The 27,278-nt window shown below is 36.9% G+C and overlaps 1 protein-coding gene across 5 annotated transcripts in view; it reads left to right on the forward strand.

The window, feature by feature from the left end:
• The window catches only part of OXR1 (oxidation resistance 1), a 483,050-nt gene that overhangs the window by 368,332 nt on the left and 87,440 nt on the right, over positions 1–27,278 (forward strand). Inside the window, exon 1 of one of the 5 annotated variants that reach the window (XM_012474911.2) lies at positions 21,588–21,966. The exons of the other annotated variants lie outside the window; for them this stretch is intronic. Coding sequence (XP_012330334.2) covers positions 21,768–21,966 — 199 coding nt within the window. The 5' untranslated portion in view covers positions 21,588–21,767. Of the gene's footprint in view, positions 1–21,587; positions 21,967–27,278 lie in introns of those variants that run through there. 5 annotated transcript variants of the gene reach the window in all.

Here is a 27,278-nt window from a genome sequence, read left to right on the forward strand (position 1 = left end):
GAGTTTTAGAAATAACTATAAGAAAGAAGTTTCTTAAAGTACAAGTGATTAATCATTTAAATGGATGCCAGAAAATCATTCTCTAAAGTATTTTTTACAATAGGACAAATTCATTGGTCTGCAGCAGTTTTAGATATAGTCTAGTCTTGATAAAAGCCAGAAGACTAACTGTCAAGTTATCTCTCCCAAAAATGATTCTATGGTAGATGTTATACTTGCGAATACTTTGGGCCATTAGCCCCAGATTTAATTCCTTAGTTATGATTTTCTTTAATAGCAGTTGACGATGCCCCAGTTCTAGCTCTGTACTTACTCTCGTGGCATTCTTCACTGGCAGTTCACTTTAATGGTTGACTGATGGAATGCTGAGCTACCTACTCATCCAAATCAAGCATTTAATAGAGTCCTGTACTGATCTCATTCTTCTAAGTGCAGACTAAGGCCTTTTGATGTTTTGTGATCAATAGGAAACCCTTTAAGCTGGTATGTGTTTGTCATATAGAAAGGCATTCCTTTTAACATCATATGAACCCCTTAATGTACTTACTCACTGTAAAGCATATCATTTTTTTCATTATTTCTGGAAAAGGAAGGCAAACAGGAATTCTGCAAGCTATTAACAGCCAAACCCTTTTGCAGCTTACTAAGTGGCAGTATTTGTGCCAGTATGTCTTACATTTTATGGTTCCTTCCTATAGAAATCCAAGAATAGTTTTCAAAGACTAAAAATGTACTCAGCCAACATCCCCAAAGGTAGACACTATCCTGTTTGCTGATGATCTACTGATTCCTGACTGGTTTAGTAGATGCCACGTGGCCAGGCGCAATAGCTCATGCCTGTAATCCCAGCACTTTGGGAGGCTGAGGCGGGTGGATCACCTGAGGTCAGGAGTTTGAGACCAGCCTGACCAACATGGTGAAATCCTGTCTCTACTAAAAATACAAAAATTAGCTGGGTGTGGTGGTATATACCTGTAATCCCAGCTATTCAGGAGGCTGAGGCAAGAGAATCACCTGAACTCAGGAGGTGGAGGCTGCATTAAGCTGAGATCGTGCCACTGCGCTCCAGCCTGGCAACAGAGCGAGACTATAAAAAAAAAAAAAAAAGTAGACGCCTTGTATTTGGGACAGCAAAACTTTGCTTCCAGAACCTTTCTATTTCAAATACAAGTAGTTTCTCCTATGTGCTACTATGTTTTCGTCTATTTGTTTGGGCTTCATGGGATAATCCAAAGGATCTATGTTTTTCTTTAGATGAATACATATTAGGAAGAATAAGTGAGTAGAATAGGCTAGTGAAGGGAATTTTGGTTTCAACTATGAAGCAGAGTCAATGACACTCAGACACTGCTCCTTACATTCCTGTCATTTAGGTATGCCCACGGTGACAGGCCCCCTATTTATAGGAAGCCACATTCTTAGATGGGTATGATTTTCAATTTTGTAGATATTTGTTTGCTTTCCCTCTTCCTTATTCTTCTAGTCACCTAGTCTCTCTCCGTTCCCTCCACAAGAGCAGCTCCTGCATGAAATTCTCTCCATTGCTCATTAGCCCTTAGTGAGTACAAACAAAACCTGGTAGTCAAATTGTAATCATTCCTTTGGCATACCGCAAACATGTTCCACATACCCCTCTGCTCCTCAGCTTGTTTATTTTGCTACAGTACAATATTATTATCCTTGGCTAGGGAATTGTAATTAAAATAATTTGTTGTTTCTCCTAACCTTGTTGCTACTGATAAAGATTGTTCGTGATTATAAAATATAATAACATTTCAAGATACCTGAAATTCTTCTACTACTGTAGGACCATGATGCAATGTCTTATTATCCAAAACAATTAATAAACATAGCAACAATTTTATTCTCTTTTGCCATTTTAAAATTATATTATGTCAAAAGAAAGAGCTTTAATGTGTGTGTGTGTGTATGTGTGTGTGTGTGGGTGTGTGTGTAAATATATCCAAAATGGGTTATACAGTAAAATAAAATGAGTACCATTTAAGGAACCTTTTCCCCAAAAAACACAAGATTAAGACATAAAGATTAACATGTGTTAAATATTTTATACAATTCCTTAATGAAGGATCCAGGAAGATGTTACAGATAGTTCAAAGGAGAACTCAAAAACCAGACATATTTATAGATCAAGATGATTGAAATGAAAGTACAGATGAAAGCACATTCTTCCAATGTTGGGGAAAAGAGTCAATTCAGTCTATTGGGAAGAATTTGCATACACAAGAATGTATTTGTTTATAGACAAAAATTATTTTGCCTTGCTATCAGCTTTTATAATTTATAGAGTTGTAAATTCGCTCCTATCAAATCAGAATCAGGGTCCCTAAGAGTATACTCTAGACACTACAGAATTGATATTGAAGAAAATCAATTGATGTCAATAATATCAATTGAAGAATTTATATTCAATAGAAAGCATTAATAGTTTATACACTAGATTCTAGTGCAATTCTAGAATTACACTAGATACGCAATTCTTCAATTGATATTGAAGAATTCCAGAAGCTCGTAGAATAAACTAGGAGACAGTAGAGTGAGTGTAAAGTCGTGTTAATGTAGACAGCTATATTAATGGTTTCCATTCTCAGAGACAGACACATAAACAAAAAATTAGGATGTTAAGATAAGTATAATCAAGGTAGTCACGGTGTCCTTTGGGAGCAAGTAAAAATCTTATAACCTCCCTGCCATCTGCCACTGCCAAGAATTCCAAGATGGTGAATATCTTACTTTGGTTTTTCTCTGGTATATCAAGGAAAAGGCAATGATATTTAACAAGGAAATATTTGTCCTTGTTTCTTTTTCTTTCTTTGTTTATACTATTAACACCCTCAGGTGTTATACTATAAACAAAGTATACTTTCACATATTTTATCTTATAAACACTCAATATCAAATTTGTGGTGAATGAAAATAGTTCATATTTATTAAAGACTTACTATATCATACAACCAATGCAAAAATATATATATATTTGCATATATACAAATATATACAGTTGTATATTTGTAGATATATATTTGTGCATCTATACCAATACATATATTTTCATGTTTGTTTATAGATAAATATACACACATACATAATGCACATGTATATATACACATACATAATTAAGTATATTTTATACTTTCATGATACTTATGATTTTTCCCTTACTAATGCAGATTATCTTCATGGAGACCTTAAGGATAAGCAGGCCTCTGTATAGAGCTCTTTTTATTTTATCTAAAACATATGGTCTCTTCTCTTGAGGAGAAAGTAGTGAGAATGGCAGAGGAATCCTCTATTTAATAATAATATAAATAAGTATATATATTTAAAGTGTGAATAACACATAATCTTTACTTTGGAAAGTAACTTTGATAGCATAAAAACATCTGTTTCTTTGCAAATCATTTTTTAGAAACATCTTAAACTGATTATATTTAAATTACATCTCAGAAAGACAAATTAAAAATTTTGAAATTCAAGTTTTGCCAGTGATTCAATGTTCAAATTATTGCAGAAATAGTTACAACTTTGTTTTTAACAAATATACCCTATGTTTGATTACAATACTTGAAAGAATACATAGCATGCTTTTTACTAGTTCCAAAATCAAACTAGAAAATATGCATATTATAAAGTAAATTTACTTCATTTATTTATGACAAGCTAATTTGCATGTTGTAGAAATTCACTGAGGTAAAACTCACTTCTGTATTTTTTACTAAAATTTTTTAAAAGCATCTACACAGATGGCAGTATAACTCTACAAGTTATCAAGTACATGCCATCATGCTAATGGCATTCACAACATACAAATTTGCTAGCTAAAGAAACATCATTCTGTTAGCCATGAACTATTTTGCACACAGCTATCTTCTCCTGTTTGCCATATGAGCTTACAATCACATCTTTCAGTCCCAATTTTTTTTTGTGCCAATTGAAGCTAAGTCAAACTGGCATAAAGAGGACTTTAGAGAGTAGGGTGTCTTGAATGGGACCTCATAGCTTTTGAAGCTAGTAAGTGAAAATGTGGGGCTGAAAGAGCAAGCCCAGAAAGAAATGTCAGGAAGTGTCAACAGCCTGCCCTGCATCTTCTCTGTAAATAAGATGGAGAGGCATCAGGATCAATAGAAGCATGTTATCTCCATGTACAGCATACTAAAATACAAGTGTTAAAAAGTAATTGAATATTGTATCTAGATACAGGATGAAATAAGGCTTTTTACAAAGAGACTACAAAAGTTGCCAGAGGCATGAGGTGATTATGGGAGTGATGACTCTTTCTCCACATCTACTAGAATATGGTTTCTTAATGTCAGTGTTGGTTACATACCCAAAAAATCAAACTCTGGCAAAGAAGGCCATGAATAATCTTAATAAGAAAGCAAAATGGGGAGAAACCAATGTGATCTGACAAGTTGTTTTCTGAACTTTGTGCTTAGAAGAAACAAAAGAGGAACACATTACCAGGGACAAAACACAGAGTGAGGTTATAGAAACACTAAAAAAACTAGTGAAAAGGAAAGTCCTACAATAAAGACAAGAGGGATGGGTGGGCTTGTGTTGTTTAACAGTTTATTAAAAGACAGAGTAAGTTTAATGCCTATTTAGCTAATTTTTTTTTTTTTTAGAGATGGGGTCTTGCCATATTGCCCTGGCTAGGCTTGAACTCCTGAGCTCAAGAGATCCTCCCAGCTCAGTGTTCCAAGTAGCTGTGACTCCAGGTGTGTACAGTCACACTGAGCCTCAGTTTTGCTTTATTTTTCTCAATTAAGAAGAATGAACTACAAGAAAGTACAAAAGAAATACTGTAAAATAGAAATTTATAGGCTAAGGCACACAGGGATACAGTGAAAGAACACCTACATCTACTTTACATGAATTGAAACCTCTTGGTCCAGAAAACCAGAGTATTTTCCTATGTGGTCACAAAAGCTTTGGTAATAATCTTACCAGAATCATAGTATATTTTTGACAATTATACTCCCTCCTGTAACAAACCTCAAAATATATGAGATGGCTTAAATACAAGAGAAGTTTATTCTTGTTTGAGCCTACATTTGGAGCTCCTGGGTGGTGGTGGCTTTCCTCTAAGGGTGGATTCAAGGACTCAGGTACCTTCTATCTCAAGGCTCTGTCATATTTAATAAATGCTTCTCAAGTCACCATGTTTATCTGCTACAAGTATGTGAAAAGAAATGAACATGGAGATCACAATGGGAGCTCTCTTTGGCCAGGCCTGGAAATAGCACACATCATTTTTGCAGCCCTTCCACTAGCTAAAAAATGATCACTTGAGCACCTCTGCTCAAAAAGGAATCTGGGAAATATAGTGTCACTATATGCCCAGAAAAAAGAAGAATCAGGTTTGGTGACAGCTAGCCATTCTGTATCTCATTCTGAATAATGAGAGATCTGCCAGAAAACTGTAGTTAAGTGGATAATCCAAATTTCAAAAATGGGGTTGAAATGGAGTTGAAGGATATAGAAACATAGACTTGAAACCATTTCAGAGGGGAAAACAGTGATCATTTGGAGTCTGTAACTTATCTTTTGCATATTAGAAAGATATTTAACTAATATGTGGCATTGTTGATAAATGAGTTCTGGGTGATAGTAGCATTTAGTGGATTCATACTTCTTTAGATTAATGTGTTCAATGAGTGGTAGTCATTGTCAACCTTGAAGGTAGTCACTTGACCTGTGTCTTTTGACTTTCCTTGTCCATGTCTCATTAAATATTTTTCTGAACAACGTTAACAGAGGCAAATTTGTGGTTGACTCAGTAATTAGGGATCCTGAATGACACTGTGGGTGAAAGAATCAAAATGACCTCAGCAGTTTAGAATATAGTCTAACAGAATGTTTCTGAAAACGGCCAGGGAGCAAATATTTTAGGCTTTTTGGGCCATAAAGTCTCTGTCACACTAATCACCTCTGCTGGTATAGTCCCAAACCAGCCATAGACAATACATAAATGAATGGGCATGGCTGTGTTCAAATAAAACAGAATTTATAAAAATAGGTGGCAGGCCAGATTTGGTTCACAGGCCATAGTTTGCTGTTCCCTGGTCTAGAAGAACAGGCTGAAATCCGAAGGGAATAAATCCAAATTTTTTTATTTAAGGCCATAGAACAATGGGCCTAACACTGTACATATGTCATATCCTTTCTAACCATAGAAGAGCTCCAAGTTAAGCACTATTTGCTGTTATTTTACAAATTAGAAAGCTACATTTCTGCTGGGCTCGGTAGCTCACACCTGTAATCCCAGCACTTTGGGAGGCCGAGGTGCTTGGATTACAAGGTCAGGAATTCGAGACTAGCCTGGCCTATGTGGTGAAACCCCACCTCTACTAAAAATACAAAAATTAGCCAGGCATGATGGCAGGTGCCTGTAGGCCCAGCTACTGTAGAGGCTGAGGCAGGAGAATCGCTTGAACCTGGGAGGTGGAGGTTGCAGTGAGCCGAGATTGCGCCACGGCACTCCAGCCTGAGCAACAGAGCGAAACTCTGTCTTGAAATAATAATAATAAACTAAGAAAGCTACATAAGTAAATAAGTAAATAGTTTGACCTAGCTTTCACAGCTGGAAAACCCTTTGTGGGACATCATGCCACTTTAACCAAATGTTTGGGTGAATTGAGAGAGTAAATTAATTGCTTGAGTAAAAGATGGAGGGAAACTTCATGTGGCAGCATTTCCCGTGGGCAAACCCTGAGTTCTGGCTCTGTTCTTTTCCCAGTATGTGACCTTGACAGATACACTTGACCTCTCTAGGCCTTGGTTACCCAATCTATAAAAATGAAAGGCTTCACTAGATAAACACAAGGCCCTGCTCACATCCTATGGTTAAGGTTGCTAGTAGTATGTTAAGGGTATCGTGTGAAAGACAATTGAGATGTATTCTTTGTAGCTCTAAAAGTAATTATTTTCAACCATTTTCTAGTGTACTTTTATGGGAGACATAATATGTAAACATAAAAATGGCATTTACGAGCCTACATGTGTTTTACAAGTTCAAATTTACATTTTCTGATTATAAAGATACTTATTGAGAGAATAAGGCTGATAGGAAACTAAATTTTTAAACTGGGAGTATAAATGATCAGGAGATTCTTTTTAGCTTTAGCAACTCAGCATTCTCCCCATTTTGCTTTCATTGTTTTTTCCTCTGGTTGTATTATATTAAGAAAATCCTTATTTGCATACACAAAAGGTAAATGAATAGTTTTGCAATCTCAGAATGCTTAGTAGAGACATGGCAAGAGACATTGAAAAGCAAAATCATTAACAAATCTAGTGGTTGTTAGTATATTAATATATCATTAAAAATGTAACTTAATCATTTGTGAAACCTCCTATCAGTCAAGATAGACTAAGCTTATGCTATGATGCTAAATGAACCCCTAAACCTAAGTGACTTACTGAAATAGGTGTTTATTTCTTGATGTATTTCTTGTTCATCTTACATATCCAATTGTGGGTCGTATTGGGAGCAGGGGCTCTGATCCATATCGTTACTCAGGTATCCTGACTGATGGAGGCTCCACCATCTTGTAGCTGTACATCCCATGCACGTTATATCCTTAGCTGCTGAGGCAAGGGCCGAGGCATCTGGAGCATAAAACACTGGCAGTTTTAAACAGTGCCTGTTCCTTGCACATGTGTGTGAAACACATACATCACTTCTCAATGATTACCAGATCTAGTCTCATGGACCTTTTTCAGCAGTCAGTGTGTGACTCACATGAACTAAAAATGCAAAAAGCATTTGGAAGAACTATAAAGCAGCAGGTCTCAAACGTGACCTGTAATTTAAAAATTCAGGTTCCTGAGTTCCCCACCCTACAACCATGGAATCAGAATCTCTGGGAACAGTTGGAGAATTTGAATTTTTAAAAAAAGTTCCACAGCTGATTCTCATTAACAGGAAGCTGCTGCTGTGAACAAGGAGTGTTTTTAAAGCAGAGAAAAGGCAATACTTAGATGGTGAATTTAAGATTACCTTGGCTACAATGTTGGAGAAGGACTAAAGTGGGGGTAAAGTCTAAGCTGGGAGATTTCATTTTACTACATAATGTATAGGCTTTAATGAGCAAACATCAATGCATCTGCTTACATATCATGCAGTGTGTTAGCAGAACCAGCTCAATCTGAGGGCCTAACAATGTTGTTGATGTCTCTGTATATTTTAAGAATCTTATCCCCACCAGTTCCTTCCTAACTCCTAGAAAACCAGTAGGGTAGGTAAGATGTGGCTCCCAATCAGTCCTTGTTCAATGCATTTGATGAATTCTACTGCTGGTGGTGGTTCTACAGCCAGCTTAGCACCCATATGAGTCTCTGGATATGAGGTGGGGCTGAGGTGGCTCAGCATGCCCTGCTTCTCTCTTGAGAGGCAACTAGATATGATCCAACTCACCTTCAAGCCTATTAGGGCAGCACAGATTTGAGTTTTGAATCTGGTTGTATTGCTGTCTGCTGCTCTCTGGGAAGACTTGAGAATTAAAAGTAGACCTGCAACAGGAGAAAATGACCAGTGCATGATTCTGTTTGAAAATTAAACCTGTCTAGTCAGTGCTGGATCATTTAAAGATTGACCATCTAGGTTTGAGTTTCTCTTCCTATATGCTGACTGCCTTTGGGCTGATTCACCTCGGGTGATTAGCATCTTTCCAAGATTCTGTTCGGTATAGGGAAGTGGGGAGTTAGGGAACTCCCATCTACTTTGGAAAGAGGAATAAGTTCTACTTTGAAACGTTACCTGCAGCACTTAGGAGTTTGCTGTTCATGCATCATGGCTGAAGCAATTGGACAGTTGATAAAAATTTGGCATTGCTGCCCAGCACGTTTTCTGAGATGGATGAACTTGAAGGTAGGCTGTCTTTTTTTTTTTTTTGTCGTACTTCATTGTGTCTTGTATTGACACAGCCGCAGGTTCAAACATTCCACTGACAGAACAACAACAACAACAAAAAACTGCCTAACCACTGGCTACAGGTTAAAGCTGGAAACTTGCTAGCAACAGACTTATGTTCTTCCCAAATTATTTTGCCCATTCGTTTCCTTTTTTCTCTATTATCTTTTTTTTTTTTTTTGAGATATAGTCTTGCTTTGTCACCTATGCTGGAGTGCAATGGTGCAATCTTGGCTCACTGCAACCTCTGCCTCCAAGGTTCAAGCGATTTTCCTGCCTGAACCTCCCAAGTAGCTGGGACTACAGACATGTGCCACCATGCCCAGCTAATTTTTGTATTTTTCAGTAGAGACTGGGTTTCACCATGTTGGCCAGGATGGTCTCAATATTGACCTCATGATCCACCTGCCTTGGCCTCCCAAAGGGCTGGGATTGCAGGTGTGAGTCACTGCACCTGGCCCTATTATCTTTAATAAAAGCAAAGATAGGGAAATTATTTCAAACAATTCTAACCTAAAACCTCTCCAAAAATTTAGCTAAAAGTTATATAACTTTAAAATATGTGAAATTAATATAGTTGAATAAAGCACTTAATATACTATAAAACAAATGTTTTCACTTATCAGTTTTTCAGATTAAAAATAAGTATCAAAATTCTATTCAATTAACATGAGAAGATGCAGCAACATGTGGAGACCCATTATAGAATTAAGAGAGGAGAAGAGGAAGAACAAGGGTAGAGAGGAAGGGCCCAGAAAGATAAAAAGACAGAGGGTAAGACCTCCTCATAGCTATGCATACAGTACTTTCTATAGACACACACACTCTACTGCACTCAAAGAAAGTGCAGGCAGAAAAAGCAACCTGCAGTAGAAAGAAAATGAGAATGTTTGCCTCCATGATGTAGGGTAACATTACTCTTTAGAGATCCCGATGAGCTATTGTTTCTAAAGGTTTTTAAAGCTTTGTTGAGTTTTCACAACTTTAGATACCATTGGTAATACCAGTTGGCACTTGTCCAATGAGCTGAGTGAAATTGATCCAAAAGCTCCAGAAGCTGCCACATTCCAGGTATGGAGCATTTGGGGGCTGTAATTATATCATTGTAATTACGGTCTTTAATAGGATTAAAAATAGAACTGGAATAATTATATGGTAAGTTGATGTGATTTATTGTGACCCAAGTTTCTATTATAATTCTTAACTATGGTATTGCTGAGTCTTTGTTTGGCTTGACTGCCATGTAGTGTTTTTCTGACAAGTGAGGGAGTTAACACTTTTTGGACAATTTTCAGAATTGAGAAAATATTACTTGGTTTTTAGTAGGGTTTGTAATTATTATATCCAAGGTTGATATTTCCTAGAGGGGAACTTTTTAGAAAATTAATATTAGACTCTGTCCCACTCTATTGAAAGGCCATATTAAATCTCTGTCATATACTCTTCAATGCTGTGATCGTGGTTGTATTCAAACAATAACCCACATTCTTCCTCTTTGTGGTCATTTGGGATACAGGCAGAAGGAAGTCTCATGTATGATAAAGAATTTGAGTGCTAGCATAACCATTTTAGTGGAGAAAAATACACAAATGCTTTAAATAAAGAAATGGTCCATTTTAAGGAAAACAAATTTGGCTATCTATAAAGTTAAGCTTTAGGTTTATTGGCAGATGCAGATGTAGTGATTGTATAGTAGACTGATCCCCTAGTTTCTAAACTTACAATCTCTTTGCTTAGTTTAATATCAGAGTGTCAGTCTGCTTTATTGATCCCATCAGTGGTTTTTTTTTTTTTTTTTTTTTGAGACAGAGTCTTGTCCTATCACCCAGGCTGGAGTGCAGTAGTGTGACTATAGCTCACTGCAGCCTCCAACTCCTAGGCTAAGGGATCTTCCTGCCTCAGCCTCCCAAATAGCTAGGACTAACAGGATTGTATCACCATGTCCATTAATTTTAATTTTTTTTGTAGGGATAGTGTCTTGCTATGTTGCCTAGATTGGTCTTGAACTTCTGGCCTCAAGCGTTCCTCTGGCCTCGGACTCCCAAACTGCTTAGATTACAGGTGTGAGCCAACCCTAACATTTCTATCTTATAAAATGGTTGACAGGAAGATATAACATGTTATGGGACAAAATGACTTTTTCATTTTGTTTTTTTAAGATCCAGTTGTTATTTTCTGAGTTTATTAATATAGCTAGCCTTATAATGAGAACACAGATCTCACTTTTACTATTTTGCTTAAAGATTTGCAGATGCATGGTGGTGTTCATATATTTGATGTCTCTGTGTTTTCTCAGGATGTTATAGTTCTGCTTATTTCCTAAAATTCAATAATTTTATATGTGTTGAAAAGTATTTTCAAAAAGTAATGAACACAATGTTGTGGCTACTCATAATAGTTTTAGTGAGCCAGGAAGTATGCCAGGGAATGTATGTTAGTAGAAAAACCATTTGATGTCATCTTCAGAAAAAGATAAAGAAGTGAGCTTGAATTCAGAGAGTTTGGTATATAGTATGACTGACAGAGATGGGAGCTAGGGCAGGAACAAAAAAATTGAGAAGATTGAACATTAACCAGAACTTCAGTCATTAGCCAATGTAAACAATCAAAAATAGTCCCCTTAAAATAGGAATAATTTAATTCATCTAACTATTAAGAAAATATAAACATTACAAACCAATTTTTTTTGTTAATCTGGTTTTAATTATTTTTAGGTTACTGATTATATCATTCTTTTGGTATAAAAATAAAATCAGAGCCATTTTCCTAGTTTTCATGTCATTTTTCTTCAGATTTTTAGCAATAATTGCCTTACTTGAAATTTTTCTTTTTAAAATGTCATCAATTTGCTTTAAACAAGAAATATTGCATTGGCACTATTTCTACTATTAAAACAATGTTTCCTTTAAGGAATAGTGCCAGGGGGCAGAATTTCTTAAAACATTTTGGGGAGTGGTTTAACTAAATAACCAACATACAGTAGCATACAAGGTTCCAACTAATTAACAATGTGCTTTCCAGTGAGTTTTTAGCTCCTACAATTGTTTGGAAGCAAATGTGATATAATTAAATATTCTAGCAACTAACAACAACAGGCTTTTTCAACAGGTAACAATAAATAGAACTCCGAAACTGCAAAAAGAATGAGAGATCTAATAGAAATTGATATGGAAAGGTGTATAAGACGAAGTGAAGTAAAAATACTTGTACAAAACCGTGGACATGGGCCAGGCACCTTGGCTCAGGCCTATAATTACAGCACTTTGGGAGACAGAGGTATGCAGATCCTTTGAGCCCAGGAATTCAAGACCACTCTGGGCAACCTGGCAAAACTGTCTCTACAAAAACTATAATAGGCCGGGCGCGGTGGCTCAAGCCTGTAATCCCAGCACTTTGGGAGGCCGAGGCGGGTGGATCACGAGGTCAAGAGATCGAGACCATCCTGGTCAACATGGTGAAACCCCGTCTCTACTAATACAAAAAATTAGCTGGGCACGGTGGCGTGTGCCTGTAATCCCAGCTACTCAGGAGGCTGAGGCAGGAGAATTGCCTGAACCCAGGAGGCGGAGATTGCGGTGAGCCGAGATCGCGCCATTGCACTCCAGCCTGGGTAACAAGAGCAAAACTCCGGCTCAAAAAAAAAAAAAAAAAAAAAACTATAATAATTAGCTGGTGTGGTAGCATGTACCAGTAGTCTCAGCTACTCAAGAGGCTGAGGCGGGAGGATGGATTGATCCCAGGAGGTTGAGGATGCAATAAGCCCTGATTATACCACTGCATGCCACTCTGGGTAACAGAATAAGACTCTATTTCAAACAAGAAAACAACAACAAAACTGTGAACACAATATGCTCTCATTTGTGTTTTTTATTTTTTGAAGGATAGACACATGCATATATACACATATTAACTCCTATGTAAATATATGCATACAAAATTTCCAGAAGGATATACACAAAACTGTAGAGGTTGATTTGGGAAGGATGTGAGAAATTTACTATTATATAACCTTCTGTACTATTTGACTCTTAGTTTTGTTTTTCTATATGCATGTATGAAGTTATATATTGTACTTTTAATTTAAACATCTAGTAAAAATAATAATAATTGCAATTAGACTAGAAATTACTAAGCAAAGGAAATGGCAAGGTGGTTCTACTTTTCTGAAAAAAAACAAAAGATGGTCATGTATTATCTGGTTAATGAAAGCCTGTACTGTCTTCACAAGGATTTTTTCTGATATAAAATTCTAAATATCTGTCAAAAATATTTTAAAATACACTAAATAACAACATAATGAATGATGGCTTCAGTATCAGTTCCTCACACAATTAGTTCTTGCATTGAACTCTACTAAAATACAAAAAAAAAAAAAAAAAAATAGCCAGGCGTGGTAGCACATGCCAGTAATCTGAGCTCTTTGGGAGGCTGAGATAGGAGAATTGCTTGTACCTGGGAGACTCCATCTCAAAAAAAAAAAAAGAACGAAAAATTCAGAATATAAACTTAATGGTATAACTTGATAAGGTTTATTTTATAGGAAGCACTATAGCTCACATTTACCAATAGAAGAAACTAAACACAAAGCAAATAGAAAGAAGGAAATAATAATTTTGAAAGACACTTTTGTAGACACATTGCTTGCACAATGTTATGAAATCTTCCAAACGTCTCTATATTATCTCTATTTTACCGGTAAGGAACCTCAGGGAGAGAGAGGCTAAGTCAGTTACTTTCCCATTATGCTGCTAAAGTGGCAGGATATGAAGTTAGACTCATAGCCCATGTTCTTAATGATGAGACATACCTCAGTTACACTGACTGCAGGTGACCTAATTTGATATGCTTGTAACTCTTAGATGACTTAAGAAAGATCACATTTTTCTTACTGATGATTAAGAAATGCCGTCTATCTCAAATGCCTTTCATAGGAGTTGAATGACAGTCAAGTTTACAGTGGACAGTCTAGCAAGCTCCTAGAATATACAATGGGTTTATGAAAAAAAAGTTCTTTTCAACTTAAAAAATCATTTTTGAATAGGTGATACGTGCATATTATACACACAGTGAAAATTACGGTTCCCTCTAATCACACCGTAAGCCACCCACTTCTTTTATCAGAAGACAACCACCATATATATATATATACATATTCTAACATATGCCATATATATATTCTAACATATGCTATATATGTATATTCTAACAGTTCTTATATATACTAACAGAAATCCTTTATTTGTATGTGGATAACTACATATGCTTTACATTTTCAAAAATTGAAGCATACCATATGTGGCATTCTGTATCTTGCTTTCCCCCTTAAAAATACTTTTTTCAAGATTTTTTCATAATCAGTTATACCAGGAACTGTCTAATTATTTTTAATGGCTGAATGATATTCCATTATATGGACATGTCATATGTTATTTAATCATTTATTAGTCGTCACTTAGGATATTTTCAACATTTTGCTACTGCAAATAGAAAATTGCATTTCATACATCAATAGGATAAATAACAAGAACTGAAGACACTGAGTCAAAAGGTGTGCGCATTAAAAATGTTGATAGATCCTGCAAAATGGCCCTCTTTGATGATTCTGCAAAATGACAGGACCATTCTTCACTCCCCTACTAGTAATATATGAAAGTGGTAGCTTTCACCCACTGTTACCAAAATGGCTTTAAACTTTTTGACCTTCACCATCCTGATATAAGAAAATGGTATTTATTGGCAGATATTTGCATTGCTCTTATTAGTAATAAGGCATTTTTCATTTGTTGCTTATGCCTTTGGTGTCATCTCTGAGTCCATTGCCAATTCCAGGATCATGATGATTTACCCACTTTTCTCCTAAAAATTTAATAGTTTTAGCTCTTACACTTAAGTCTTTAATACATTCGGAGTTCATTTTTGTCTATGGTGTGAGGTAAGGGTCTAATTTCATTCTTTCATATGTGAGTATGCAGTTGTTATTGCACCATTTGTTGAAGCCACTATTTCTCCCCATTAAATGGCCTTGGCATCATTGTTGAAAATCAGTTTGTTTTCCCAAAATGTATGTGTTTACTTCTGAACCCTAAATTCTATTTCATTGATCTGAAAAACCTCTGTTTTTCTTTTTAAATATTGTTTTGGCTCTTTAGGGCTCCTTGCAGTTCTACATGAATTTGAGGATGGGCTTTTTCATATCTGTAAATAAAGCAGTGGAATTTTGAAAGGGAATGTATTGAATCTGTATATTGATTTGTGAATGCCATTTTAACAATACTAAGTTTCCTAGTCCCTGTATATGGGATGTCTTTTCATTTACTTAGATCTTCTTTAATTTCTTTCAATGATGTTTTGTATTTTTCAGTATATGTCTTGCTCCTCCTTGGATTGATTTATTTCTAAGTATTTTTGTCTTTTTTATGCTATTATAAATGGAATTATTTTCTTAATTGCATTTTTGGATTAGGGATACCTTTTTGTAAAAATTTGTCTATTTGCAGGGGTATCTCTTTCTAATCACACAAAAATATCTTGTACTGGCACTGGTGATCTTTGGGAGTCTAACTTTAGCTTGAAATTGCCATAGAAATAGGGACTCTGTATCTTAGTGCTGAGTAAGCATTCACTAAAGCTGAATAAACGGTTGACAAATTGCTGAGAATGAGCTTGGGTAGCAGCTTAAGAGAAGCAGCAAATGTGAATTTTCAAGAAATTCAGTGATGAATGGAAGGCTTAAAAATGAGGGAAAATGGAATATTGTCCAGGATAGACTGAATGGAAGGCTTAAAAATGAGGGAAAATGGAATATTGTCCAGGATAGACTATAAACTAGGCCATAAAAAAGACTCAGTGATTTTGAAAGGAAGAGGGAATCATACCAAGTATGTTCTCTGACTATAGTAAAATTAAGTTAGAAGTAAAAAAACACAAGGAAATGTGGGAAATTCACAAGTAAGTGGGAAGTTAAACAACATACTCCTAAATAGCCAAGGAGTCAAATAATAAGTCATAAGGAAAATTACTTTGAGATACAAACTAAAATACAATATACTGAAATTTGTGGGACAGAACTAATGAGGTATGTAGCTGTAAAAATCTATATTAGGAAAAAAGAGGATTTCAAATCAATAGCCTAACCTTTTGCCTTATGAAACTAGGGAGGTTGGAGGGGGAATAGAAGAAACTAAACGGAAAGCAAATAGAAAGAAGGAAATAATAAAGATTAGCATGGATATTAATGGAATAGGAAATAGAAAAACATTAGGGAAACCTCATTAATGAAACCTCAAGTTGGCTCTCTGCAAGAAACAACAAAATTGACAAAGATTTAAACTGAGCAAGAAAAAAAACAGGACTCAAATTTCTAAAATTAGGAATAAAGAGCTGATATTAATATAAATCAGAGAAATGAACAGGATTATAAAGGAATACTATGAACAACAAATTAGATGACTTACGTTAAATGGAAAATTCCTAGAAAGACAAAAACTACCAAACCTGATGCAAGGAGAAATAGAAAATTTGAAAAAAAAAAATATATATATATATACATATATATATATAAAACACATTAATTGTATGTCACAAAAACTACAAGATTTATGCAATGAAAAGCACAAAACATTGCTGAAAGCAACTGAAGATCTACGTAAGTGGAAAGACATCCTGTTGTTTATGGAAGATATGGTGATACTTCCCATACTGATCTATAGATTTAATATATATATATATGACATAAATGATTATAGTAATTGAAAATATTACCAGAAAGAAAAGTCTAGGTCCAGATGGCTTCAATGGTGAATTTTACTAAATACTTAAAGAATAATTAGTAACAATCCTTCAGAAACTCTTCCAAAACATTAGAAAAGGATGGCATATTTCCTAAGTTGTTACAAGAGGCCAGTATTGCCCAAGTACCAAAGCCAGACAAGGATATCACAAGAGAAGAAAAGTATAAACCAATATAATATGTATTATGAATATAGACAAAAAATCATCAACAGAATACCAACAAACCAATTCAAGCATCATATTATACTTTCTGAATGTTATCTAAGGAAGGCAAGGTTCATTTGATATACAAATATTAATTAATATAAACACTATATTAACAGGATAAAGGATGAAAAGCACAATATTATATCAACAGAAGCAGAAAAAGCATTTGACAAAATCTAACATCCATTTATGACAAAAAAAATCAGAAATTAGGACTAAAATGGTGCTTCCTAAACTTGAGTAAGGGCGTCTACAAAAAACCAACAGATAATATCATACTTAATTGTGAAAGACTTGATGCTTTTTCTCCAAATTCAGGAATAAAATGGTACCTGCTCTCACAATTTCTATTTAATATTGTACTGAAAGTTCTAACCAGAGCAATTAGGCAAGAAAAGAAAAGGCACCTGGATTTGAAGAAAAAAAAAAATCGTCTTTATTTACAGGTAACATGTAATTATATAAAGAAAATGTGAAGAAATTCACTTAACAACAACTAGAATTTATTAGTAAGTCCAGCAATGTTGTAAGATACAAAGACAGTATTCAAAAATCAATTTTATTTCTGTATAGTAGCAACGACAATCTAAAAAAATTCTATTCACAATACCAACAAAAAATAAAACATTATTATAGGTCATAAAAAACTACAAGATTCATACAATGAAAAGCATAAAACATTGCTAAAAGCAATTTAAGATCTATATAAGTGGAAAGACATTCTTTTGTTTATGGAAGATATGGCGATACTTCCCATGTTGATCTATAGATTTAATGCAATGCCTATCAAAATTAAAACTGACTTTTTTTCTTTGAAGAAATTGACAAGCTAAATCCTAAAATTCATATGGAATGAAAAGGATTCAAAATAGCTAAAACAATCTTGAAAATGAAGAACAAAATGAGAGGACTCACATTTCCCAATTTCAAAACTTACTAGGAAGCTACAGTAATCAAGATAGCTTGGTAATGTCATGGGTTTAGGAATACAATTGATAGTCCAGAAACCTTATATTTAAGGTCAATTAATTTTTGATAAAGATGTGAAGACAATGGGGGAAAATCATCTTTTCAATAACTGATGCTGGAACAACTAGATAGCCACACATCAAAGAATGAATTTGGATCACTTCCTCACACCAAACCTGAAAATTAACCCAAAATAGATCAAAGACCTAAACTAAAAGCTAAATAAAATAAAACTTACAGAAAAAATATAATAATCTTCATACTTTGGATTAGTTAATGACTTCTTAGCTACAATGCAAAAAGCAGAAGTGACAAAAATAAAAATTGATAAATTGGACTTCATCAAAATTAAACCTTTTTGCACATTGAAAGCCACCATTTTGGCCCAGCAATTTCACTCCTATGTATATGTGTAAAATGAAAACAGGTCAACAAAGAAACTTAATTACATAGATGTTTCTAACAATATTATTCATAATAGCCATAAGGTATGAACAATCCAAATATCCATCAGTAGATGAATGGATCAATAAAACGTGCTATATCTTATACAATGGAATGTTATTTGGCAGTAAAAAGCAATGAAGTACTAGTACATGTTACAACATGAATAAGCCTCAGAAACATTAAGTGAACGAAGCTAGACCCCAAAGACCAAGTATTATATGAAATGTCTACTAAAGGCAAATCCACAGAGGCAGAAATAGTCAAATAGTTGCCTAGGGCTGCAAGTGTGACTGAGGAGTGACTACAGTTGGGTAAAACGTTACTTTTTGTGGTGATGTAAATGTTCATGTTCAAAGAATAGATTTTGATGATGGCTTTATAACCCTGAATTGTTACCAGGTGACTTGTATAATTTTAACAGGTGAATTTTACAGTACATAAATTACATATCAATAAAGTTTTTTTTTTTTTAATGAGGCAAAAGGTAGCTTGAAAAAGCAGGCATGGTATATAAGAAAGCTTTTTTTTAAGGCTGAGAGGGATTTATGTATCTGACAGAGGAAGGATAAGAGGAAAGGAAATATAGTGAAAAGGAACAAAGAGGAATAATAAAGCTGGCAAGTCACAGACAACATAATTAGACTATCCAAAGAAAATTTGGAAGAAAGATATAGACAGGAATAAAGACCTCCTTCTAAGGCAACGTAGAGAGCGAGCAACTTGATGTAGATTGAAGAGAAAAAGGAAGGAAAAATGTTCATATTTGATGGCCTCTGATTTTTTGGGTCATGTAGAAGGCAAAGTAACATGTTCAAGTGATGAATTTGGTAATTTTAGGAGAATGATGACAGTTCAAACAACAAATATAGAGAATAAAAGAGAACACTGACTATATGAATAAAAGGATTTTAGGGACATTAAGACTCAGCTGAGTTTAAATCAAAGATTGTAAGGCATTCAGTCATCAAAGTTATACATTTTTCTCCAGTAGCTCTAGCCTTCTATGAAATAGAAGCAGAAAAAAAAATACAGATAGGTTAACTACCTGTAAATCTGTATTTGAATTGGTAGAATGAAGGTTCCTGCAAATTTTGGATGTAAAAGTGCAGATCTAATGAGGTAAAATCTCAAGCATTCATTATGCTTATAACCAATAAATTCTGAGAAGATGTAAAATATATCTTAGAAAAAGAATTTAAATTGTTAATGAGGATTAGACTAAGTCATTTAAATTTGATTTTTAAAACTACAGAGCCTCTCTTTCATTGAACTCAGAAGAAGCGTGCATGGTAAGGCTTCCTTGTCAAATGGAATGCTACTTAGTAGCTGTCTTAGTTCGTTACAGATGCCATAATAAAGACCATAGACGAGTGGTTTATAAACACACATTTATTTCTCACAGTTCTGGAGGCTAGAAGTCCAAGATCAGGGTGCCAGCATGGTTGGTTTCTGGTGAAGACCTTCTTCTGGTTTGCAAACTGATGTGTTTTTGTGTCCTCCTGTGGCAGAAAGATGGGGACAGCTCTCTAGGTCCCTTATTTATAAGGACACAAATTGCATTGAGGCCTCTATCCTCATGAATTACCTCCCAAAGGCCCCACTTCCTAATACCATCATACTGGGGTTAGGATTTCAACATATGAATTTGGGGGAAAGCACAAATATTCCTAACATTGCAACAGCAAAATAGGTCCTTAGGAAGTACGGAAGTCTGGAGCAGTTCTTTCCCAAGACACAACCCTGAAATCATGGATTGCTGGATATGCAGATTCTCCTGGCCCCCTTTCCTATAAACACCAAATTAGACACTCTAGGGTGCAGCCCAGATATTCTGTATTTTTCACTAGGCATAATAGTGATGTTGATATTAAAATGGTGAAATTTATCCAACCTAGTAAGAATTTAAGCTGAAAATGGTGATGATGAGAAAAAGATCAGTCAACTGGTTAAAAAAAAAAAAAAAAAGAGGGTATGTGTCAGGAGGGATAATCTTTCATAGTTTGGCCAAAAGCTTAAGTCTGATTTTCTGGATTCTATTGTTAGAGTGGGTATTTCTTCAACTCCTTAAGAAATTCAAATCTTTTTTTCTCCTCAATATATTAATATAGCAGTGATTCCAAAAAAGAGAGTTTACTTATTTAATGCCTGGGAAAAGTAAAAGAGCTACAAACAGATGTGGAAGACAAAGACTAACCAAATCTCACAGGAAGCAAAATCGGGTTGTAAATGTCTGTCAAGTCACTGCTCTTTCCCTATGTAGATTCTTTGTCCCTGAAAGGCAGATCTGAAAACTAAAGCCCTCAATTATGTTGCTTCAACAGGACAGGGATCATAGAATGTCCAACACTAACATGAGTTCATAATGGCACAACGAACTTAAAATATTACTATTCACATTTTAATTATGACTGCATTCTTGTGTCGAAAGTATCTCCACTGTCCTTAACAACAACAAAGTAGGCCGGCTTGGTGGCTGACTCCTGTAGTCCCAGCACTTTGGGAGGCCGAGGCGGGTGGATCACAAGGTCAGCAGTTCGAGACCAGCCTGGCCAAAATGGTGCAACCCCATCTCTATTAAAACTACTAAAATTAGTCGTACATGGTGGCAGGCGCCTGTAGTCCTAGCTATTCAGGAAGCTGAGGCAGGAGAATCACTTGAACCCGGGAGGCAGAGGTTGCAGTGAGCCGAGGTTGCGCCATTGCACTCCAATCTGGGCGACAGAGTGAGACTCCATCTCAAAAAAAAAAAAAAAAAAAAAGTAAATACTAGCTACAAAAGTTTTATGTGATGCACTCCACCCTCTTTTCCCCCCACGCCAACACACACACCCTTCAAACTTTTTGACAGTTATTTTCAGACTCCTCTTAGGCTCCCGAACTCCATGTAACTCCAGCAGAGTCTCCCCTAAGCCATTTTTATCCCCTCCTCTGACCTCGGCAGAAGGCTGGATGTCCACGTCTTCCCCCCGCAGTCCTGAAAGTTCGGTCGGAGCTCAAACGGGGCGGGGAGGGGCAGGGCGGGGCAGGCCAGCTCCATTGGCGCCAGGCGAATGGGGGGGTGCGCCGAGAGGACCCGTCCAGTTTGCTTAAAAGCGACCAGCGTTCTGACACTGAGTCGGTTCCAGGAAGAATATACCTATTTGGCAAGCTAAGTTCTGCGTGATTTCACACTTGAAAGCCAGAGGAAAAACTTTTCAAAAAGTTTTGTCCGTCTTCTGCTCCCCCGACGCATGATTTCCTGATAGTCCGTCCCCGGGCCGGGAGAGGGACGCCCCCCTCCCCCTCCGCGCCTCCTGTGAGGCGCGCGGAGTCGCCTACCCCAGGTCGGGTCGCACTGCTGGGCGGGTGCGCTCGTGGTGGCTGCCACCGCCCAAACCGTTGACCTCCTGGGCCCCCGTCCCGCGTCTGGCCCGGCGGCAGCATGGACTACCTGACCACGTTCACCGGGAAGAGCGGGCGCCTGCTGCGGGGCACGGCCAACCGCCTGTGGGGGTTCGCGGGCGGCGGCGAAGCCCGGCAGGTGCGCTTCGAGGATTACCTGAGGGAGCCCGCCCAGGGGGACCCCTGCTGCGTGTCTCCGCCCCACCGGCCCCCGGCGCCGTCCAGCCCGGAGGGACCTGGTGAGCCCGTCCTCCTTTCGCCTCCCGCGCGGCCGACCCAGGCTGAGGGCTGTGGGGAGGTGGCGGTCGTGGCGCCGGGCGTGGGTCGCTGTATGGCCTGGCAGGTGTGCCTGGGCCGGGGCGGGCGACGCGGCTCGGGTGGCGGCTGCCGGGTGCGAGGAAGGAAGGACTCGTTCGGCTCTGGGGTCGGAAGACTTTCAGCTGCGTGCCAGCTCTTCCTGCTCTTCTCTTCCTGCTTTCCTCACCTAGACTCGATTTTCTTTCCCCGCCAAGTATTTCAAGGGTGCGATCCATGCTCTTTCCCTCCCACTGGGAGGTGAAGACTGAACCAGATATGACGTCCATGTTTTCAGTCTTAGATTCTTGAAGAGCGCTGTGCCGTCTTTGGTTTTGGTTTAGGTCAGTCTTTGATGTTTGTCAGCTGTTAGGATTCACTTCCTAACCGAAAAATAAAAAGCCAGATACTTCTTTGTAAAACAAAACGCTTCATTAACATTGGAAATTAGTTGACTTTTTGCATCGTGAACTTTTTGAAAGGCTGCACTTTGTCTTGTGGCAGAACCTAGAAACTTTCTCAGTTCCTGTTTATTTTGTGTTGTGTTGATTTTTTTTTTTTTTCACCACAGTGGCTTTATGCCATTCTTTAAAACAGTCAGTTGTAACGACGTGATATTGATAACCTACAGAATATTTTTAAATGCGGCTGAACAGTTTTAGCATAATGCATAGAGTAACTTCCAGTGTCCTTGGCTTCCTTTAACAGGTAGCAGACACCCTAGCCATGTCTTATTTTGTTTTTGTTAATTGCTTTAACATTTGAGGGTTATGAAAATAAATGAGCATTTAGTTTAGAAAATAGAGATAGGCACAAAGTATGTTAAATCTATTTATAATTCCACATCCTGCCAGTCATTTTTTGGTTTTAAATTTTATTTTTGTAGGGATAGAGTCTCGCTATGTTGCCCAGGCTGGTCTTAAACTCCTGGCCTCAAGAGATCCTCCTGCCTCAGCCTTCCCAGGTACTGGGATTTACAAGCCTGAGCCACCATGCTGGGCCCTGCCAGTTACTTTAAAGCAGTAAAACAGTAAGAACATCTGTTGATCTATGTGTGTAGGTATGTAATTTAAGCTTTGAAGAAATATTAAAATCTCATTTTAGCATAGCCCTTTTAAATAAATTGTCCTTACTCTACACAAAATATCTTCTGTCTTTAGAATTTCTGTTTATGGAATTAGGTATTGAAAAGGGGAGGGATATACTTTTTGTTTCTGCTCTGAAGGACGTTAACCAAATGCAGAATCCTCTTAAAGGTGGGACCAGACATAGGAATGGGACTTTAAAGTGTTTGAATCAAGGATTTTTTTAAACGAGTTTTCAGTACCCTAATTGAAAACAGTTGATATGTGACCAGCCTTGAGATAGATGGAGAATTCAGAGGTATGTGGAGTAACTTAACTAAAAAGGAATATGGTTAGTATTTTAATATATAAGCCCGAACACATGTGCCGGATTCATTTGGTGGCACCTGTCTCTAATTCCAGCTACTCTGCTCAGGAGGCTGGAGTGGGAAGAGCCTTTGAGCCCGGAATGAGAATCCAGACTGAACAAAAAGAGAGACTCTGGGTGTGTGTGTGTATGGAGCACACAGCTATATCTGACATCTTCCTTCAAAGTGGCACTACAGAAGTGATACGTATTCCTCTTCTGTTGAATCTGCCTTATGAATTCATTGCAAATTCTTTAATATTCGTAGTGCCCCCAAATCTCTGACACGTTAGAGAGGCCTTGTGAGGTCAAAGTATGACCACAGTCATGTGGGTAGGTACATCCTAGCATTAACTTCCTGAAAGAAATTGAACAAGTTACTTAGTCTCTTTGGGCCTATATTTTCTCCTTTGTAAATGAGGTTGGATTTGGTGATTTCAATAGTTCTCTGTTCTAAAGCATTTTCATTTGAAGCAGAAATAGTGAAAACTCGCTGACTTTTGAGAGGCAACATGTAAATACACAAGCAAAAAATAAATGATTCTTCAAGTATTTCCAGCTAGCCTTTGTTTAAAAGGGGAATTCTGTGCTTACAGCTGCTTATCAGATGGATTTTGGCTCTAGGGCTCTTTGTGTTTGTGTCCTTCAGAATGAGTATCTGTCAGTCTGTTTGAAGGATTTCTTCTGCTCTGTTTGCTTGACACTCTCTTATTTCAGCTTTTTAATAGCTGCTTAAGTTTCCTCCTATCATTCTTTCTTCAGTTCTTTTTAAAGTCCTATTATAGGAGTATTTCTTGTTACAGATGCTTTTACACACGTAGAATGATTGCATTCCAGGAAACTCTTTGTGGTTAGTGATATTACTCCTCCTTTTATCTTCTAAGATGAAAAAGTGGAACCTTATTTCTGTTTCTTCTCACAACCCAGCATCAGAGGAGTTTGCATTACAAAGCGATGGAGGGGAGTCATGTTCAGTAATGATGTTGATAGGATAGTTTTGCAATTGACAGACTAAGGATAGACCAGATAAAACTTTGGTCAAATGTCAGCTGGTTGCAGTGGCTCACGCCTGTAATCCCAGCACTTTGGGAGGCCGAGGCAGGCGGATCACAACGTCAGGAGTTCGAGACCAGCCTGGCCAACATGATGAAACCCTGTCTCTGCTACAAATGGAAAGATTAGCTGGGTGTGGTGGTGTACACCTGTAATCCCATCTACCCAGGAGGCTGAGGCAGGAGAATTGCTTGAACTTGGGAGGTGGAGGCTGCCATGAGCCAAGATCACACCACTGTACTCCACCCTGAATGACAGAGTGAGATTCTATCTAAAAAGAAAATAAAAAAGAAAACAACAACTTTGGTTAAATGTTTCTGAGTTTACCCTTTCTATAAACAAACCATTCTAGACTGTTAGTGTCTCTCCTTCCTTTACTTCTCTCCAAGGTGGCTGCTTTTGCTCTTACCTGCTTTTAGTGCTTGCTGGCTCCATCATTATAGCTCTCCCAGGAAAACTATAATTGAGACTTATACATATTAAAGACATTATCACACCATTGATCTAGTTAATAACAATTACAAAGGAAACATTTTGAAATATAATGCTTGTTCCTGATTAAAGGGTACCTTATGCTTTGATTTTTAAAAAATTGTTTTGAACTTTAAATATAGCTCTTGTTTGGGGGTATGACTATAACTCATAATGTATAATCTTTAAAAGTACTCACTTTACTAGATTATATTGTAATAAATATAGATAAATTTTACTAGTGTAGATTCTCAACTTACTGTAATATAAACATGGAATAGGTTCATCATAAGATGTTCTATTATATCTACCTCATTTTCCCACTTGGTGACAGGATTCTTTGAGCACAACTCAGCCCTTATACATTTTCTTTTCATTTACTTTTTGCAGTTAAAACAGTATCTTACAGTTATTTAAGACTGGCTATATTTATTTAGAAATTTCAGTCTCATATTCAGTTTCTACCTCCATTTCTCTCAACCTCAGTTCCCATTCCAGGTTAGGTTTGTAGTGAAGAAGAGATGTGGTCTAGCTGTCACAAACTTCCCTCCATCCTTTCTTGATGCATAACTCCTCTAATGTTGGGTTGTGAGAAGGAATAGAAGCAGGGGTCTACTTTTTTGTTTTAGTCCTTCTTGGCTCTTTGGTGGGAGGATGACAGTGGTGGATAGCAGTAGTGGAAACAGTGATGGAACAGTTCTACTAAAATGGCTACTCCTCTGCAGAAGTGCTGACTACAGTAGCCAACAGTACTTTCAGCTTCGAATATGGGACATTAACAACTTGTAATACCAACCATAGACCTTAGTTGCAAATTGCTGAACTGGGCACCTAAAACTGCTCTGCCTCATAGCATATATATTACTGGTATGTGTGTATGTACGAAAAGAGTTGATGAAAAATGAAGTTAAGTGGGACATACTACATTTTTATGACCTGAATTATTTGACATGTCAAGGAAAAACCTATTTAATAATAATATTTTTAAATGATTAGCCCTGATGCTGAAATTTCATTTTAGGTTTACATTAAGAAAATCTCATGTGCTGAATGTATGTAATTGAAAGAGAAGAGTTCAGAAGCCTGAGATTGTTATTCTTGTTATTGGTTCACTTTGGGTAATCATAGAAAATAAGTAAACCAAGACATGGAATAATAATTATAATAGGCAACACATATAGTGATTGCTGTGTCTTAAGCACAAGTTAACCTTCAGCAACAACCCTATGAGGTAATTAATATTAGCGTTTTTATTTATTTTTTTTTTTTTATTTTTTTTTTTTTTGAGACGGAGTTTCGCTCTTGATACCCAGGCTGGAGCGCAATGGCGCGATCTCGGCTCACCGCAATCTCCGCCTCCTGGGTTCAGGCAATTCTCCTGCCTCAGCCTCCTGAGTAGCTGGGATTACAGGCACGCGCCACCATGCCCAGCTAATTTTTTGTATTAGTAGAGACGGGGTTTCACCATGTTGACCAGGATGGTCTCGATCTCTTGACCTCGTGATCCACCCGCCTCGGCCTCCCAAAGTGCTGGGATTACAGGCTTGAGCCACCGCGCCCGGCCCACTAGCGTTTTTATTTTTACTGATGAGGGTACTGAGGTCCATTAATGATCCTATCTAGTTGGGAAAATAGATGGGATAAGGAATTTATAACAGTGTTGGGTATTAGGCATGGGAAAGTAAAATATATTATGGGAGTGTATAATAAGGGTTTGTACTTAATATTGGGAGGTATAAAAAATCATGTCTTACTTGGATTAGGGGTAATGGCTATTTCAATAAATGGGATGATGATGATAATGATAATACTTTTAGTAATAACAGAAGTAGTAATACAGGTTGAGCATCCCAAATCAGAAAGTCCAAAATCAAACTTTTTGAGGACCTACATGATGCTCAAGGGAAGTGCTCTTTGGAGCATTTTGGATTTGGGATGCTCAGTCAGTAATGCACAGATTCCAAATCCATCTTATCCTTTAGGAAAATTCAAAAAAATCCAAAATTCAAAGCACTTCTGTTCCCAAGCATTTCAGATAACTGGTACTCAACCTATCGCAAGAATAATAGTTGTAATGGGGCAGGCTGTGAGCAAATGTTTTCTATGTAATTCTAATAAAAATTTGATGAGATAGTATTATTGTTATCCTTTTTCCTTTTGAAAAATATGAGCCAAAGAAAGAAAAGAGAGATTCAGAATTTATTTAGGTGTTTTCTTAGTATTTGCGAGTTATAGTCCTTGAGATAGGGAAAAAAATGTCAGAAAAATTAAAATCCTGTCATGTAAGGTATTAAAGTTAAAT

The sequence above is a fragment of the Aotus nancymaae genome, unplaced genomic scaffold (assembly GCF_030222135.1).
Source record: "Aotus nancymaae isolate 86718 unplaced genomic scaffold, 86718_ANA_hifiasm-v0.15.2.pri h1tg000036l, whole genome shotgun sequence".
Taxonomy (NCBI): domain Eukaryota; kingdom Metazoa; phylum Chordata; class Mammalia; order Primates; family Aotidae; genus Aotus; species Aotus nancymaae.